Source organism: Stomoxys calcitrans, chromosome 2, assembly GCF_963082655.1.
Source record: "Stomoxys calcitrans chromosome 2, idStoCalc2.1, whole genome shotgun sequence".
NCBI lineage: Eukaryota > Metazoa > Arthropoda > Insecta > Diptera > Muscidae > Stomoxys > Stomoxys calcitrans.
The window spans coordinates 137523137-137543555 of record NC_081553.1 but is presented as its reverse complement, the minus strand read 5'-3'; the positions used below and the strand labels follow the sequence as shown (position 1 = coordinate 137543555).

General features: G+C 38.0%; 1 protein-coding gene across 1 annotated transcript in view; it reads right to left on the bottom strand.

The window, feature by feature from the left end:
* LOC106089210 (mucin-17) overlaps positions 1–20419 on the bottom strand; it is a 221640-nt gene that overhangs the window by 117578 nt on the left and 83643 nt on the right. The window contains exon 2 of the mRNA XM_013255007.2: positions 5574–5684. Within this exon, the coding sequence (XP_013110461.2) occupies positions 5574–5664 (91 nt within the window). The 5' untranslated portion in view covers positions 5665–5684. The remainder of the gene's footprint in view (positions 1–5573; positions 5685–20419) is intronic.

Below are 20419 nucleotides of genomic sequence, written 5' to 3'. Positions count from 1 at the left end.
TTTATTAGCCATGCCATGCTATTCCCGGCTTTGTATTGATGTTGTGTTTCTGTGAGCCATCTATCGAAGAAGCGGCATACATATATTGACAAATTACCTCCATCTGTGCGGAAAATGGACAGGACACCGTGACCGATAACAATTAGAGTGTAATTTCAATTATTCGCAGTAGAATGGGCGGCAAATCGTTCCCACCACCACTACATTCACTATCACCATTATTGGCAACTAGCGGCGGCGTGGTGGTGCCAAAGGATTTCCTCCCAGGACATGTGCCAAAATGAACAAGAACTAAATCTGTTGCATTTTTTTTTTTTTTGTTCTGAGTTTTGGATTTTATCATTTGGGGCGATGCGGCAAAATGTTATTTTGGTTGAACTTAACTTACTCATCACCATCATCATCATCGTCACACGGGCTGTTAAAGAAAAAAAAAAACAAATTTCTCCATAGGGAGGGACAAGGCAAATGTCAGTGACATTGCCCAGTTTATATGCGAGTTATATGCCTTTGTTTTGATGATATTGCAGTTGCTGTTATCGTTGTTGTTTGTATAAAATGCATTTATCATTCACTTGTCGGTTGGTGTTGCAAATATTTCGTATCTGCTGGATTCGTTCCCCTCATTTTAGTGTTGCACGGGCGGACGCACGGACGGACGGGAGGTGTAACGTCCAGACATTGGGACATACGGCCAATGTTTCGTTTTGGGGGATGTTTGGATTTGTTATATTATTATTCGGTTCGGTTCTGTCATTCTGTATTTTAGTAGATTTTTGTCCACATACACATGTCGCAAAGGAAATGTCCAAATGCTCTGTAATGCCCCTGCATATGGGCAATTTGGTATTGGATGCTGTTGTTGTTTTCGTTTGCAATTAACACCACTCCTCTGATTTCATGCGCATCCCACCATAGAGATACACACAAATTCATACGTTTAAACCCCCAAATTTCGAACAACCCCCTCCAATTCCTCAGAAAATGAAGTGCTGAGCACCAAATATTTATGTCCACATTTTATTTAAACAATGACACTTTTATTGAGTCACACACACTCTTTTTAATTTCGATTGGACAAGCTTTGTGTAGGGTCATTTCGAGTGAAATACCGCAAAGAAACTGAGACAAGTACAACAGTTTGCAAATGTCAAGTCCAGGTTTATATGGGAATTTTTAATATTCTAGGAAGGCATTAACAAAGATTGAAGGCACAGCTTAGAACGCAATGTCTAATTGTAAATTATAAATGGCTCGCATCCAGTTGTAGAGCATTTAGTCTAGGCCAAGTGCAAGTGAAGCCAATTTAACATTGCAAATCTTTGACTATAAATGATCTGTTGAAAGACGAGGGACAATATGATTTTCGGATACGGCTTTAAAGAAGAAGCCTTTTACATTCAAATAACGAATTTCGATACAGCTTACCTTCTTTGGAACTTTGTTATGATATGATAAAATTGCAAGCATTTGTGACGAATACAAAGAAGGAATATTTTTATCGCGCAAGATATTATCAAACAATATATCCGTTAACCTCTTCAAGTTTTTGGTTTGTGGTATTGTAGATACTAGCCTTTTTTGTACCTATAGTAACGTTTTATTTTTTTGAGTGTACAAAGCTGAATCTTGAATGGAGAAAGATTTCCCGCTATTCTTTACATGTTTGTGGAATTGTTTTCATTTGCAAAAGAAATACATCAAAGTTTGCATTCTTATTTGGGCGTATGGCATCCAAATTTGGACAATCGCTGCAAACACTTGTACAGAAAATACTGCTGAATTTTCAGTCCAAAACACTGCGAAAAACAATTGGTGAACTACAATACAATAAGTAAACAACAATGAAGAATTATTGTGGCATGCCAATTATAAAACTTTAAATTTAGAATGGTTTAAGGCCTAAGTCAAACTCGACAACCTTTACTTGACTCAGGAGAAGATACAGTGGTGTGGTGGTAATAATAATAATATTTCTTTAATTGTACGATTGTTTGGGATATTATCAACGAGCTTGCAGAGGTATTTGAATAAGTTCGACTCTGCAAGTTTCTACAAGCAAAAGACCACGCTAAATAGTGTAAAAAGATTTCTCAATATTAATTGCTATTATCCAAACAATTTACAAAAAATGCAATAAAGTCCAAAAAAGTGCTGGATATTTTTAAATAAAGACATTTCAAGAAAGTTGAAGCCGATATAGAAATCCGAAATGATAATGGTATCTTGATAAAAGAATTCTTAAGCAGAAAATTATTCAATTTCCTGACGATCATTTTAACAAATTAAGCACATCGAATGCTTGTGTGAATCAATTTCTTTTTTCTCATACAGACAATGAGGAAATTCCCCAGTTTATTAGGGATCTAAAAGAGAATAAGAGCTTTGGCCATGATAATATTACAAGTACTTCAATTATAAAATGTCAAGATATCGTATTGCACAACTTGGCTATAATTTTTGATGATATTGTTAGTACATCTACATTTATTAAATAACAGACAATTTGGATTTAAAAAGGGATGCTGAGCACAAGAAGCTGTTGTTGTAGAAGCTGAAGGATTGGATAATGAGTATGGAGGTGTTGCATGAATATTTTGGATCTCTAAAAAGCCTTCTATTTAATAGATTAAGGATATATTATTGGAGAAAATGAAATGTTATGCAGCAAATGAACAAGAGTTAATGCTAGTTAGAAGCTATTTTAACAATAGAAAGTAAATTGTTCAAATCCAGAATTTTAAAAGCTATGTTGGAACGACAAATCGAATCTCAAATAATATGGGAAGCTTATAATATTTGCCGACGATACAAGTCTTTTTATCCCAATTAGTAAGACGCCATATTAAAGGCATCTTACCGCCCACCATGGATCGCATTTGTCGATTTATTTGCGCGGTATCTCTTTCTAGGCAAACAAAGAATACTGGATAGGAAATGTTATCCTATTGGGGCTATATCAAGTTATAGTCCAATTCGGACCATAAATGAAGTGAATGTTGAAGGCCATAGTATGTACCATTGGGAAAAAATTCAGTCCATTCGGATAAGAATTGCGCTTTGTAGGGGCTCAAGAAGCATAATGGGGAGATCGGTCTATATGGGAGTTGTATCAGGCTATAGATCGAAGGTTGTACAAAACTTGATTCAAATCGGATAAGAATTGAGTCCTCTAGTGGCTGAAAAGTCAAGTTCCAAGATCAGTTTATATGGCAGCTATATCAGGTTATGGACCGATTTGAACCATACTAAGCATAGTTGTTGAAAGTCATAACAGAAAACCTTATGTCAAATCGGATTAGAATTGCGCTCTCTAGTAGCTCATGATCCAAGATCGCTTTATATGACAGCTATATCAAAACATGTACCGATATGGCTCATTTACAATCCCAACCGGCCTACACTGATAAGAAGTATTTGTACAAAATATTAAGTGCCTAGCTTTACTCCTTCTAAGGTTAGCGGCAGATGGGCGGACATGGACAGATCGACTTACATTGTCATGAATGTCAGGAATATATATACTTTATGAGTCTTAGACGAATATTTCGAGGTGTTACAAACGGAATGGCGATGTTAGTTCACTCCCATATTATGGTGGAGGGATTAAAAAAAGTTGAAGGCCGTAGCAGAGTGACGACGTAGCTTTTTTAAATTTCATCAAATTGTTAACCGACTCAATTGATAGACGCAGCTTTGTTGCTACCTCCATTCAAATTGTCCTGCAGCTATCAAAGATTTGTTCATGACATGATCAGGTAAACTGGTAGAATCATGTCGAAGGCTTTCCTAAGTTACTGCATAATGCAGTTGTAAGACTTATAATTCTTTATGGTGTTGTTGTGTAATGCCTCTGGACATTGTGAACATCCACAGACTAAGGGAGCTTTCTCTTTGATCATGTGACAGCTACGGATACTATGTTATCCTTGTTACAATGCCCTTTGTTCCAAGCAGTTACACAATGCCTGAACCCCTATTTGCTAAAAAGTATTGTACCACTATTCCTGATAGAACCGATTTGAACTACAATATTCCTGGTAATAGAAGTATACTTGTATGTGGATGGTTCCAAACTATACGAGCAGGTAGGCTGAAGAATTAACGCTGATCATATCCAGAAGGTTGCCCGACCACTGTAGTGTGTATTAAACTGAGATCTTTGCAATTCAAGAAATTGCGGAATGGCTAATATATAATGTCACAACGACAACTTGCAAATTGTCTTCTCAGGCAGCCACTAAATCTCTGGGGAATATATTTCTGAATCTCCTTTCAGGGTAACTGGAATCAGAGGGCATAATCTTACGACATGTAAGCTAAGTCTTCAGGTTCAGGCACGAAGGGCAACGAATGCAGATGGTCACAAAATTATGTGGTCCAATCTAGACTTGAAGAGGTCTTCAGCTTTGCGTAGCTAGCTAGAACAGATGTCCCAGTCACTGCGTCCGTCATGCTGTGTGTATGACCCGCACTTTCAGGCAGAAGGATTTCCATATAGGATTCCCAATTTTTGGAGAACGTGTCTGAATTAGCGGATGTCAACATTCACAAATTGATCGGCTTTTTAGGCTATATGGATAGTTCAAGGTAAGGACTGGAAGACAGCTTTTTTCCAGCTTCCTGTGGTATCGCAATTGACGGAATCGTCTAGGTAAGTCTGATGGCAGACTGTCACTTAATCTGTAATTATATCCTACTGTGTAGAACTATAGATTGGTAAGATTTTTTGTACATTTTTTTAGTTGTCATTACTTTTGAAACATTGAAATTTGAAAAGTTTTGCAAATGTGGCTACGAACTTCGATTAACTCTAGCCAAAAGTGATGGGCTGGTGAGTATTACATAATTTCTCTGCTGGGTTTCTGCTTATCCAATTCTTGTCATCAAATAGCTTTAGGGATTTTGAACATTCCACTAAGGAACTGGGGCAAACTTTTCACATATCAATGAGTGTTGTCCGATTCAAGTTTAAGCGTAATGATAAAGTCCTCCTTTTTATAGCCGTGTTCTAACGGCGTGCCGCAGTGCGACACCTTTTTGGGGAGAAGTTTTTACATGGCTGCCATAGTGTAGCCTGCATTAGGAGAAGATAACCAGCGCAGACAATTTTTTTGATGTTCCGGCCAGGATTCGAAGCAGGCGTTCACCCTCATATGCGGACATGCTAACCTCCGGGATTTTGTTAGGCATTTAATTTAGTAATGTCCATGTTTGCTCTCAATTCCATTCTTACCTCACACATGGTTTTTACCTATTAAACCCAAGTCTTTAGGAGACTCTAAAATATCATAAAAATGATACCACCTACAACTGTGATCCCTTAGCAAAACAAAAATGCGGCTCATAACCATAAGTTATGCTAACCCGGCTTAAGCATTATGGCCCATTAAAATAACGAGATGACTTTCTATTATCCTCGAAAGGTATTTCGCAAAATTAATATAAAGTAACGACTAGCAAATTCTTATTACGGTGTCCTGTAATGGAAATGTATGTGTGAGCGCTTGTGTGTAGCCCATTGTGTGTAGCCCATTGTGTGTGTGTGTATATATGTGGGTTACGGTACTTACCAGCTTGTATTAATAATGGCAACAACACAATTGCCAGCATGGCTGACAAATATATGTCGAGTCCCATGGGACTCGAACGTTTTCTTGTCATCCTGTTGTAGTTCTTAAACCCTGCAATGAAAGAGCAAAGCCAAAAAATATACAAATAAATAAATTGATATTGCAAAAAAAAGGGAAAATAAGAAATTTGTATTAAAAACTAATAAAACAACTCCAATAAAGCCACGTGTATCCAGTGCCAGAACAAATGAAGGACACGTGTCCTCTGCACAAAGCCAGAAATGAAAAAAAAAAATAATGGCGTTGTTGCTAACCCCCCGTGTCCCAAGGCTATGTGATAGCTCCAATTTCATTCGCTGGACTTGGGGAATGTTCTTCCGCCAAATCGCCCCATCCCTATATCCACTGCGTATACTTGTCTTTTAGGTGCCAAAATTGGAGATTTTGAAATTAAAGCAATCATCTTATGTTTCTTTTGGTGTTTTATTAACAAAATAATTAAGGCAAACATACATATCTAGGAATTTGGCAAAAACTTCAAGAATTTCAATGCAATAACCTAAAGAGTATTAGACTGTCTGCCTGTCCGTCTTGGCAGATAGTTCCTTGGATACTGTTCCCCAACTTAGTTTGGCAACAAAATGAATGCCTAACTCCCCCAATCCCATTCTACCAACACCCTCACACCATATCAGGGTATAATGGTTTTGTTCACTCATACGATATCCTTACCAAATCCATGACAACTTCAATTTACCTCTTAAAAAGCTCTGCACTCTGATCCAGGCGAAGAAAAGCGATAAGAAATTGATAACAGCTCAGTAACAACGCAAACTGTCACTGGCCATTTCGTAAATAATAAATCATAAAATACGTCTCTCTCAAAGATAAGGCGGCAAATGACAAGCAAAGAGCTTCCATTTGTGTCATATAAAAGGAGTCCATTCTATACGACAGTGCCTAGTCGATCTATCTGGCACGTAGGCCAACAACTTTGCCAAGTTAAGATCACAGGTTTGATTTTTAATGTCCCATTTGTCGTGGTCCTTACTTCTTTGATGGGCTCATAAGAAGATATCCATATGTCCTGGCAAATCCTTGGTGCCTTTAGTTACGACTGCTGGTAATGTATCGTTAATAGTAACTTTTTGGTGACTCATATTCGTTTTTAATAAAGTCCCTGGGGATGCAACACGTGAGCATATCAAATGAAGTTTTATTGGTTGTCTTGTGCCGACGAAATCTCGGGTCATGGTTGATGGATGGGGTGAGATTGTTTTTTGTGCATTGTGACTATTTCCTTTTATTGGTGGTTGTTGTCCAATGCTTAATGGCTGAATTGGTGTTTGCCAACCGGGAGTTTTAAGTAGTCAAATATGTTGCAAATATTTTATGATAACAAGCTGGTATGTTGCAAACAATGTGGGTGTGGGTGGTGTAAAGGGCAGGTTTGAGAGGGAAAATGCGGTGTTGGTTAAATAAGATGTTACTCAACGTTACCAAAAGAACAAGTAAAAGAGTGCTAAGTTCGACCGTGTCGAATCTTGGATTCTGCAGAAATTTAACGTACCAAATTTCTGCCAAATTAGTCCTAAAGTGAAGCTTCTAGGGGTCGTAGAAGACTAATCAGGAGATTCGTTAATGTGGAAGCTATATCAGGTTATACACCCATTTGGACCGAACATGGCACGGTTGGTGAAAGTCATAACAAAACACTCCGTGTGAAATCTCAGCCAAATCGGATAACAATTGCGGCTTCCAGGGGCTCAATAATTCAAATCAGGAGATCGGTTTATATGAGAATTATATTCAAATCTGAGCCAGTATGGCCCATTTGCAATCCCCTACGACCTACGTCAATAAGATCTGGGCAAAATTTCCAGAGGATATCTTCACTCGTTCGAGCGGACGGTTAGACGAACGGACATGGCTAGATCGATTCAGAATATCGAGGCGATCAAAAATGTAAAGAGTGATTTCTTAAGAGCTACAGGAAAGTTTATCAAAAAAAAAAAACAAGTAAAAAGGCGTTAAGTTCGGCCGGGCCGAACTTTGGATACCCACCACCTCGGGTATATATGTAAACCACCTTTCATCAAAATTCGGTGAAAATTTCATACCTTATGACCCATATCAGTTATATCAAAACATGTTCCGATTTGGACCAAATACTAATAAGTACAGTAGCTATATCTAAAAATTAACCGATCTGAACCATATACGACACGGATGTTGAAAAGCCTAACATAAGTTACTATGTAAAATTTCAGTGAAATTGGATTATAAATGCGCTTTTTATGGGGCAAAGACTTTAAATCGAGAGATCGGTTTACATGGCAGCTATATTAAAATCTGGATCGATCTGGGCAAAATTGAAGAAGGACGTCGAAGAGCCTAACTAAACTCACTGTCTCAAATTTCAGCGACATCGGACAATAAATGCGTCTTTATGGCCCCAAAACCTAAAACCTAGATATCGGTCTATATGGCAGCTATATCTACTTTTGGACCGATCTGTGCCATATTGCAGATGTATGTCAAGGAGCTTAACTTAACTCACTGTCCCAAATTTTGGCGACATGGACAATAAATGAGCATTTTATGGGCCCAAAACCTTAAATCAAGAAATCGGTCTATATAGCAGCTATATCCAAATCTGAACCGATCTGGGCCAAATTGAAGAAAGATGTCGAGGGGCCTAACGCAACTCACTGTCCCAAATTTCAGCAAAATCGGGTAATAAATGTGGCTTTTATGGGCCTAACACCATAAATCGGAGGATCGGTCTATATGGCAGCTATATCCAAATCTGAACCGATCTGGGCCAAATTGACAAAGGATGTCGAAGGGCCTAACACAACTCACTGTCCCGAATTTCAGTGGAATCGGATAAAAGATGTGGCTTTTATGGCCCTTAGACCCTAAATCGGAGGGTCGATCTATATGGCAGCTATACCCAAATCTGAACCGATCTGAGCCAAATTGACGAAGGATATCGAAGGGCCTAACAAAACTCACTGTCCCAAATTTCAGCAAAATCGGGTAATAAATGTGGCTTTTATGGGCCTAACACCATAAATCGGAGGATCGGTCTATATGGCAGCTATATCCAAATCTGAACCGATCTGAGCCAAATTTACAAAGGATGTCGAAGGGCCTAACACAACTTACTGTCCCGAATTTCAGTGGAATCGGATAAAAGATGTGGCTTTTATGGCCCTTAGACCCTAAATCGGAGGGTCGGTCTATATGGCAGCTATATCCAAATCTGGACCGATCTGAGCCAAATTGACGAAGGATGTCGAAGGGCCTAACAAAACTCACTGTCCCGAATTTCAGCAAAATCGGATAATAAATGTGGCTTTTATGGGCCTAAGACCCTAAATCGGCGGATCGGTCTATATGGGGGCTATATGAAGATATAGTCCGATATAGCCCATCTTCGAACTTAACCTGCTTATGGACAAAAAAAGAATCTGTGCAAAATTTCAGCTCAATATCTCAATTTTTAAAGACTGTAGCGTGATTTCAACAGACAGACGGACAGACGGACAGACGGACAGACGGACGGACATGCCTAGATCGTCTTAAATTTTTACGCTGATCAAGAATATATATACTTTATAGGGTCGGAAATGGATATTTCGATGTGTTGCAAACGGAATGACAAAATGAATATACCCCCATCCTTCGGTGGTGGGTATAAAAACACATAAAATTCAGAAAAATGAATTTTTATTTGAATTGATAGTACGGACCATATAAATGGTCCATCCGCTTAGTCCAATTTTGGCATACTTTTTCCAACATTTCGGCCGGTATCTCACGAATAAATACTTCAATGTTGTCTTCCAATGCGTCAATTGAAGCGGACTTGTCTGTATAGACATAAGCTTTAACAATAGTTTTTTTCCCCCTCCTAATGCTGGCAACATTTGCGAGGTACTATGCCATGTAAAATTTCTCTCGAAAGAGATGTCGCACTGCGGCACGCCGTTCGGATTCGGCAATAAAAAGGAGACCCCTTATCATTGAGAGTAAAACTTGAATCGGACTGCACTCATTGATATGTGAGAAGTTTGCCCCAGTTCCTTAGTGCAATGTTCATGGGCAAAATTTGCAATTTGCATAGGAATATTTCTTCGTGAATGGAAAATGTCGTTTATATAACCCGTTTACAAATCGGGACAAAAAGGCTTATGACAAGTTATAGACCTATAGATAAACTGATATTATTGGATAGGCTGGTTAATGATAAATTATTTTCAATTTTAAGAACAAACATTAGCACATGTCAACATGGTTTCTATAGGGGTAGATCTACAACAACAATCCTAACAATATTGTGTAGTTATTCCATTGGTACATTAGAGAAAGGCTCGCAAGTAGGACCTTGTAAATGCTTTCGATAAACTCAACCAAAAACTGGAAATTTTGGGATTTCATTCACAAATGTTGCTTTGGTTATGTTCATATTTAAAGGACAGAATGGTGTTTGTAAAAATAGATAATTGCATCTGGTTTAGAAAAGGGTAGCCATTTGGGACCACTTTTATTTTTATTGTATAATATTGACATACAAGCTGTTTTTATATATGCCGATGATTTTAAACTATTTTTTACTTCTTCGAAATCTAAATGATTGCATTCTTTTTCAAAAAGACATTGACAGACTCCTTCTATGGTGTCTGCAGAATAATATGGACCTCAATTTTTCTTAGTGTAAAATTTCCACTGATTGAAGGCTACAACTTTCACAATAATTTAGTGGAGAGAAACGGTCATAATGGATCTGGGGATATATTTAGACATAAAACAATCATTTTTCCTCATTTGGATTACATAATCAGTAGGGCTTATTCTCAACTAGGGTTTCTAAAAAGAAATACCAAGGATTTAAGGACTCGTTCACTATTAAAGCTGTAAAGTTTGCTTTCATAAGATCACAACTAGAATATTGTGATATTATGTGATCTATAAGATCTATAAGATATATAAGGATCGAATTGAAACAGTTCAAAAAAGATGTAGTAAATTTGCATTTAGAAATTTATATAAATTTGAAAATATGCCTGTTTTGAGATTCGTTGTGTGTTGGATAGCATAAAAATGTTAGAGCAACGTAGAATTGTGCATGGTGTTCTATTTGTTAAAGATATCGTTGATGATGGAATTGATTCGCCTGAATTACTATATAAAATACCGTTTCATACTCCACCCCGGCAATTAAGAAGCCGTGGTATGTTTGAGGAACATTTTCATATATACAACTATGCTTTAAATAAAGTTTTAATCAGGAGTTCCTTAGTTTGCAATCTCTTAGATTTTTCTTTGAGTCGTACTATCTTTAAGACAAATCTTTTAGAAAATATGATTTTAGATTTAAGTATTAATACATTACAGGTATGTAAGGGTTTAGCCCAATAGATTAAGTAACTAAATAAATAAACGTCATAGGCAAAAGTTCATGCAATCCTGACACAGAAATTTATTTTTGAGGCGAAAAGACAAAAAGTCATCACCCTAATATTCACACACGACGTCTTGGCGTTAAGATCATACCACCACGGAATTGCGTCTGAAGTACAGTTTTACGGCCAGGCAGCCGGAAACAGAACCCAGCCTCTGGAGTCCTTACGAATTACACAACTTTAATGGGGTGGCCTCTCCTATGGTTACAATTTATATATTTATTTTCCATTTCATACTTTAAAAAATGATGTATGCTTTCTTTGCATTTGATTTCAACGATAGCATCAATCGAGCAGTCAACAATTGAACCGCTAATCGTTCTACAAAGGCAACGAATCTGAAAAAATGGAAAAACTTTTTTGCCACAAAATGAAAAACGCATTAGAAAAATGCACCGCAGACCTCTTGACTGAACTGGTGCTGGCAGATGCCACACCAATCCAACTATTGCCCAAGTTGGAATGCAGCTAAAGAGCAGTCAGAGTTGGACAGACACTCACTCTTGGCCACAAACATCAAATTAACGCATTTGCAAATTTCCAATTTCTAAAACAAATCCCCAGAACAACAGAGTTGAGAGGAACCAATGAAGCCAAAGAGGCAAAATTCCATAGCTCCCCTTAGATGGATGCTATGAGTATTCAATTGATCGTTCGATGGTGGAATTCCACAAATATGGCTCGGTGAAATAGAGAAAATTAGAGAACAGATGGAGAGGAACATTGTGGTGCTGATGCAAACTCAATGAGTTTGTCTTCATCAAACCGATGATTGTGCCATCATCTTTGCCGCATCGAGAGGTCTAAAGTTTAGCAAGATGGTCTTGATCGCTCGAAGAAATGCAAAATGTTGTGAGAAAAAACAATTAAGTTGCAAATTGGCACATTGATGTATGTACACACACACATACATGCATACGTATGGACGTTCGAGAATAACATCTCTAGTGCTTTAAGATTGAATTACGGACAGACATGGCAATTTTAAGATTGAAAAACAATTGATCGCCATATCGATTGGAATTGGGTTTGTGGTTTATGAGTATGGCTGTAGCTGTGGCTAAAAATACGAATGGGTCGAAAGGTCTGATATTAAATGGACCACAGAGCATGAAGTCTAAAAGGATCACGCCAGCAGCTAGATAACCAATTGCAGGCAATCTGATATAAAACCTAATAAGGCTAGGATTCTTTAATATAGAATATTATCAGGCTTGGGGCATTAGATAATGGGTAACAAAGAACTCAAGATAATTGAAACTCTAAGCTCAAAACAAACACAAACTATGCCAAAGGAGTGAACTTTTAGCTATAAATTAATTTTAGCCGAACTAAATTGCACTTACAACTAACCATTAAAAAATCCAAATCACCGTTAGAAGCATAGATCCCAGATTTTAATTTAACCAGATTCAGATTTAGATCTGATATTTATGTATGACGCGATTTTTTCTTACAGAGCCAAAAGAAGCGCATTTTCAAATCTTGTACCACGACTATAACTGAGATAAACAAATTTCGGCAAAATCTTTTTTTTAATTAGGATACAGCATTTTTAAACGTGTTTGTACCACATGAATTTATCGCATTTAATATGTGTACAGGATAGCTGACACGAAGTGTTACCAAATGCCACGGTGGCGGTGACTAGGTCATATTGTCAGAATGAATGAAAAGCTCCAGCGTACAAGTTTTTGAAAGCGATCACGACCAAAATGCCGATGGAAAGATCAAGTGCTGAAAGACACCTCGAAACTTGTTGTTAGAGATTTTAGAAGAAGCGTAGAAGATCGAGGCGCTTGGAATGCTATTCTAATTTAAAGTAAAGAAAAGTGTGATTGCGTTATATTTGGCTGCAAAATCATAACCATCTATTGATGGCAAACTCAAACACTTCAATGCGAACAAAATGTTTGTGTATTGCGTTAAAGCGTTCAGTAAGTGAAGGCTCGAAGGCAATCAAAATGGCTAAAATCTGAATATATTTCGTGAAACGATGGAGGATGATATTGAAACACTAGCTCAAAGTAAAGCCTTACTAGTTGCAAGGTTAGGTTAGCTAAAAGTGGCAGTCCTTTACAGACTCATTTAGGCAATTTTAAGTCCATTGTGATACCACTGTAGCGACACACCAAGGCTTCTGGCGTGAATCGAACCCACGACCCCTGCATTGGTAATCCAAGCTCGCTGCCAACTCGGCTACCGGGGCGCCCTGTTGTTGCAAGTTGCAAAAGGCACGCTATATAAAGTTAGACTCGAAATAGCAAAGTAACTCTTAGTTTGCACGAACGTGGAGAGATTTCGAACATTGTGTTCCCTGGAAAAAAAATTTCCCAATTCGTAAATTCTCGAATTGATCATGTCTACTAAACCAAGAATTTGAGACTACAAACGATCACCCGAACAAATTATCCATTTTAAGTGAAGGTATGAGTAGCTGTGAGCGCCGATGAAAGCTCGCGCACGAAAAACCTATTACAGGCTTAAGTGTATGTCTATAGTGACATGGGGCGGATTAATATCCGCACCCTCTTTTCAACCTCACCTAGCCCAAGAATGACTGACAAATCCTGTTCCACACTTAATTTCATCCACACAGTGGTTGTCCGATTTGACAGATTCCAATCCGATGAACTTTTCTATTTGAGAGCCAGTATTTATTCGATGAAGAAAGCTATTGTACGTGAATGGGCCAAAATACTGGCAGATTACATTCTTGCAGTTTGTTACTCGTTTTTGGAACAACTCAGAGCAATAGTCAAGGCGAAAGGTGGTTATGTCGAACTAAAGTGAATGTATTCCAAAATTAGATAATTGAATCAATAAGAAATATTTTCACCCAAAAACAAAAAAATGTGGTCGTTTGAATTGGTAACACTTTGTTTCAGCAATCCTGTATAGGTACTATATATATCCAACTGCAAAAAGAAACCGAACCACTTCAAAACAAAAGATTTTCATTCCATTAGACTGTTATCCTTTACGTTAAAGACTGTGGACAGGTAGACAGATATGTATAGCTCAGAGTGAAGATTCCTAATGACCGTCTTGACAACATCACGTCTATAGTAAGAGTAAGTCCTCTGACCATCATGACCCAGTCGGGTGCATAGAATGCTCTCTCGCTATCAAGAAACAACAATGGTAGCATTGAGGGTAGCTTCAGTAATATAAACCCGAATTCAATACAGAGACACCTTATGCAGGTATACTGTTTTCACCATTTTGAAATATAGCCATGAACAACGTTATATTGTCTCTGAAAGAAATTGATGGCGTATGCTGACTATTGCTGTTAGGGCAAATTTCCGACATCTTAGAAACATCCTTCAGAAAGCTCTACGTAGCATAGCGATGTGGGGTTACAGAAATGGTCTTAGCGTTAAACTGTCTAAAACAGAAGTAGTTATTTTTGGCAGGATATACCACGTACCCACGATGACACCTGTTTCCTAAGGAAAACGCAATTTACCGAAAACGTAAAATATGGGATGTTTTACTGGACAGCAAAATTAGCTTCAATTCCAACATCTTGGAAAGATCCCAGAGACAACTCTTTCCTTATTCACCTGCAAGAGGACAATTGGTAAAAGTTGGTTCGAAAACAGTTTGTGGCTGTACACTGCAATCGTTAGACCTTTAATACTGTACGGTTTTGTGGGCTGGTGGGCGGCACTAAGAAATCCACATACTGTTCTATACTTATTCGGATCCAAAGGATGACTTGTATGTGCATCCCAGCCGCATTGAGGACGACACTATCTGATGCACTGAATTGCAGCGTCTATTGCCGTTAGGAATAGTCGTTCTTTGAAACATGTAAGCTTTGGAGTATCTTTTAAAGCTAGAAATGGGCATATCGAGAACGTCACCCGATCATTAAAAACTATCCTGGCAATTAAAGAAGTGGGCGAGCAACTATGATATAACTAACTACAATTGGAATAAATATTGTCTTATACAGCCATTAAATTACTGTGGATTGTATTTCTGGGTTCAAAAACCGCTCTGATTGTAGCACATCTCTTTGCAATATGGCTGACATATTGAAGTTCAGAATTCACATGGTCCGGTTGCTGGGCCACAGATATATTTCGGGACATTGAAGAGCAGACGAGATAGTCGCACTTTTGTTGCTTTGGATGCTCTAAGATTATGTTGGCAAGAACACTGGCACTATCTGATTGTAAAACATTCTGATAGAGTGAAGGCTTCAATACAAAGTAAGTTCAAATTAATTATTGCAAAAATAATTTCCTGTAACACGAATGAATAAACTCGGACTCGGCTATAAAACGGAGGCCCCTTATCATTGAGCTTAAACTTGAATCGAACTGCACACATTGATACGGGAGAAGTTTGCCCCTGTTCCTTAGTGGAATGTTCATGGGCAAAATTTGCATTTGTTGAGAATGTAACAAAGTTACACCCTAACAAACATATATGATCTCCGATCGATATTTCAAGGTTTTTTAAATCGGAATGATGAGACAAGCATGCTGTCAGACACAAAGAAACGCAAGGAATGTTTATCGCATTGCTAGACAATTTTAGACATTATGTAAATCAAGTGACGCTACGGATGAAATTTGTGTTACCAACCTCAATCTTTCCCTCTGAATCGAAAGTTAAAATTCACTTTAGTGGGTTTTCCGAAACTGCACGTGTTACACGTTCCTCGATGAGTTTTTTCCTCTGGTTTTCTGCTTTTGAATTATAACGACCACTTGACGAGCTTAAAAATGCCAATTAAAATATATTCCCATACTGAAGCAACCAAAAAGAAAACAAAAAATAAATAAGGCGAAAAGTGGCAGACGTTGACAAAAAATGAAAATACATAAAAATAGAAACCACAAATCATTTTGGGGACGGCTTGTAATCAGCTTAGAACGACAACTTCAACAACAGCGGCCACCACAAGATAATCAAGAATTCAGAAAAGGTTATTGGAAAACCTTTTTTTTCTTAAATGCCAAAAAAGTATCTTGGGAAACAAAGTGCCACTAAGCAAAAGTTGGATGAGTGACGTAGGGTAACATGGAGAGAGACAGGGACTAGAATATTTTTCATACGAAGAATTGTTGAGGGAAACCTTTGCACAATTGAAGAACACGCAAAATAAATGGATCTTTGATGGTGAGTTGCTTAGGCAGATGGAAAAATCTGAAAAAAGAAAACTTTCTTGCATTGAAGAGAAGATGACAGTTCCAACCGTCCAACCATACATATATCCACCTATCTTTCCATTTATACAACAAACCCACATGAAATATTCAACAGCAGTTTTCCTTTTTCCCATAAATTGCCAAAACAAAAGAATTAAAAATGCATTAATAACACATGTGTGTAGCCAACCATCTATTCTCCTCGGCAACAGCCCCATCTTTCTCTCCATAATCAACTTCAACTTGAGCATCATCGTTGCCATTATCATGGTAACTCCATTGATATGCGGCTGCTTCTAGTTTCTTAGCATATGACCAAAAATAGTCAGCCAAAAAATAACTTTGCTGTGCAAAAGAAGAAAGTCACAAAACCCAAAGTCCATGGCAGCCAGGAAGCCACCAATGTGTATTTGAGACTCATGTTTGGATTTCGGTTATACTTTTTTGGCGATGTGCCTTTTTAAGGAAATCCAAAAGTTTTCCAAATCCCCAAAAAGAGGGTTGAGGGAAAATATTTGATATCGTGTTTCTTTCTGTTTCCAACTTGGCATCCATCTAAGAAACAACATACCCGGTCACATGCAACATGCGCTGATTCCATGTGTAGCATGGCCTAAGCATTTTCCGGCCGCAGACTGCACTTGACTCCTTTCGTTTGAGAGAAAAAAAAAAAAAAAAATAACAACACACGAAGCATCAAGGAACACACCAACAAACGAAAAATAAAAGCCAATAATGCCAGGCAGCTATTTTTACTTTTTGTTTTGTGTTCTGAATACATGCCATTTCCTCATCAATGATGGTTTCAATTTTCTTTTCAGCATATTTGTGAAAACGTTCTTAGGCAAAGTCCTCTCATGTATACTGATTCCTTTCAATGCTATGCGTTTTGTTTATTGGCTTTTTGGGTCGGCCGGCCTTAAAAACGCAGACGAATCCTATTTTCGTTTGACTTTCTGTCGACCGGCATGTGTATGAAAGCATATGTGAGGTCGTTTCAGGCAGACCACCTATCATTTGGATAGGTGGTTTAAAAAACTCAAAACCTAGAATTAGAGTCATATGCATCAGCATAATAATAAATATAAATCATATATAAATGTATAAACAATCCAACACAAATTGATTATTTTATACAATTTATAAGACTTGCTGGCTCGGTGCGCTTCGCCACAGCCTAAAATAGATTTTTGAAAATAGATTGTTGTTTAAAACTTTCAAGTCATTTAGGGCTATGGGCATATTTGGAATCTAAACTTCTTATTGTTTAATGTATTTGTTATCTTATTTCAAAATCATATCAAAAAGCTACCATCAGGCACACAACATTTTCACGCATCCACATTAGAGATGGCAAACTATATTACCTATCGGTAATCGCAACATTCGATATTTTGGATATTCCAAAAATAATTATCGATACTATCGATAACTTTCTATCACCTGTATCTCAAATGAAAATGAGAAGTAACAAGTAAAACGGCAATATGTTCCACCGGGCCGAACTTTGGATACCCACCACCTCGGGTATATATGTAAATCCCCTATCGTCACAAACCGGTAAAAATTTGATAACTTATGCACCCAAATTCGGCACGGACATTGAGTGGTATAATATATATGTATGTCACTATTCAATTTTGTAGAACAAAATATTGGTCTTTTTGGTAGATATATCCAATTATACACCGATCTGAACCATATTAAGGTCGGATATCGTGAAGCTCAGAAAAACTCACTGTTTAAAATTTCAGCGAAATAGGGTAATGGGCTTCAGTCCCTTATCGGCAGATCGGTTTATATGGCAGCTATATCTAAATATAGTCCGATCAGAACCGTAATTAGGTCGAATGTTGGGAGGTTTTAACCTACTCACTGTTTCACATTTCAGCGAAATCGGGTAATAATTAAGGCTTTATTGGCTATATATCTAAATATAGTCAGATTTGAAACATATTTAGGTCGGGTATCAGGAGGCTAAAAATAACTCACCGTTTCAAATTGTAGCGAAATGGGTTAAAAAATAAAATTTTTATGGGCTTCAGACCCTTTATCGGCAGATCGAACTATATGACAGCTATATCTAAATATAGTCTGATCTCTACCATAATTGAGTCGAATATTGGGAGGCTTAAAACTGCGCACTATTCCAAATTTCAGCGGAATCGGATAAAAATTAAAGCTTTTATGGCCTTTAGACCCTTGATCGGGAGATCGGTCTATATGGCAGCTATACCTAAATAAAGTCCGATCTGAACCATATTAAGGTCAGATGTCGGGAGGCTTAAAATAAACCATTTGTTAATTTCAGCGAAATCGGATAAAAATTAAGGCTTTTATGGCTCTCAGACCCTTTCAATATCTCAATTTTTGAAAGCTCTAGAGTTATTACAACAGACGGACGGGCATACGGACAGATACACGGACATCGTTAAATCGTCTTCGAATTTTACGACGATCCGAAATATATATACTTTGTAGGGTCGGAAATTGATATTTCGATGTGTTACAAACGGAATGACTAAATATATGAATATACCCCCTATCCTGCGGTATTGGGTATAAAAATCGGGAGATCGACTTATATAGAAGCAATATTAGTGCACAGACCGAATAAAACCAAATTTGATAAAGTCATGATTGTACAAAGTTTTAGTCATTAGATTTCGTTATTGCCTATTTTTGTCCAGTTTGGAAAAAATTTAACTTAGGCGTTAGTATCGAAAGGAAAAGTTTGAATCGATATTCAGACAAAAAATAAAATATTGATAGTGCCATCGATATTTTGTCAGCAGGTTCTTCCTATGTCAACACCTAAAGGAGTTACTTTCATTGCAGTCGTATTTTGTCCCAAACGTTTGATGGTTTCTTTCATTTGCCCCTTCCCCCTTAGTTTTTTTAACGGTCGGGCCCTGTGTACGTATGGGGGTTGGTCGCCCAGACACTTGGCGGTAAGTAAAATCACATTTGTACTATGCTGGCAAAGACCTTGTATTTTTAAGGGCATGACCCCGATGCTTGTTTCATAATATTAATGTCAGATTCATACACTCAGCTATTAAAAGGGACCCCAGTTTAAACTTAAACTGTTCCTGGAATGCTTATGGGCAAATCTGCATTTGTGACGAACAGCGTATATGTCCTAATGGGGTTTTTTGTGAGTGGGGCGAACTCCAAAAAATGTATCCCAAATATTTACACCAGATTCGAAGTCTTCTCACTAAGACCGAGCCCCAAAAACCCTTTGCCAAATTTGTTGCATGAGATTTGTATTCTACTTTAAATACCTTTGGGGAGGTTTTTCCATTAGGTAAGGTGAAGTTGAAAAGAGGATGCGGATATTAATCCGCCCCATGACATTATGAGAAGACACCTAAGCCAGTAATCGGCTCGTTGTGCGCTTAAAATACAAAAAAGTAACCTCGAAAAAAAAATCAAAGTGGGGAATTCCGTGATACTTATAAAATCCCTAATTGTTTCATACTTGGTATTGTATGCCCACCTAAGTGCCAGTGTCTGTTAACCGCGAAAACCGGGCAATGATATAGAAAGTGTTCAAAAATCTCAACATCTTCCCCACATGCCCTACACATGGTATTATTTGCAGCACCGATTTTTCGTAAGTGAGCTCGTAGTATCGCTGTCTCCCAGTGTTCCATGAGAGTTCGTAGCGCACGCTCTTAGCTCGGACAACGTCGATCCGACCCTCTGGCCTTCACAGTCAAATCGTCTGCTTTTTCATTCCCCCTTAATCCGCTATTGCCCGGCACCCAAACGTGATCTGCAACGTTTGGGTGCCATCGTCAGAGAGGACGTTTATCTCCTTCCTACACTCCAAGGCTGTTCGTGACCTCATCGTCCCAGTTGTTGCCACACCACCTCACTCATTTCGTGATCGCCCGCATCTCCGCCTACGGGACCGTATTATGGTCAGGCAGTCTAAATCAGTTCTCAGTCCCTGGGTTCTCAATGTAGACCCCGTCGGATTTAAGCCCCACTTCTACATAGTACCTAACATCTGTAAGCCTTCTCCGTACGCTCATGAATGTGAGACTTCCAATTCAGTTTCACTCTTAAGTGGAGTTTTCAGCTTTGCTGCTTTAAAATTATTTCTTGTATACGTTTGTTTCTTATATCACATCATTTGGCAATGAAGGATCTAAGAAAAGACATGGTGTTTTGAAAAATCTTTTAAAAATGTTTTTTT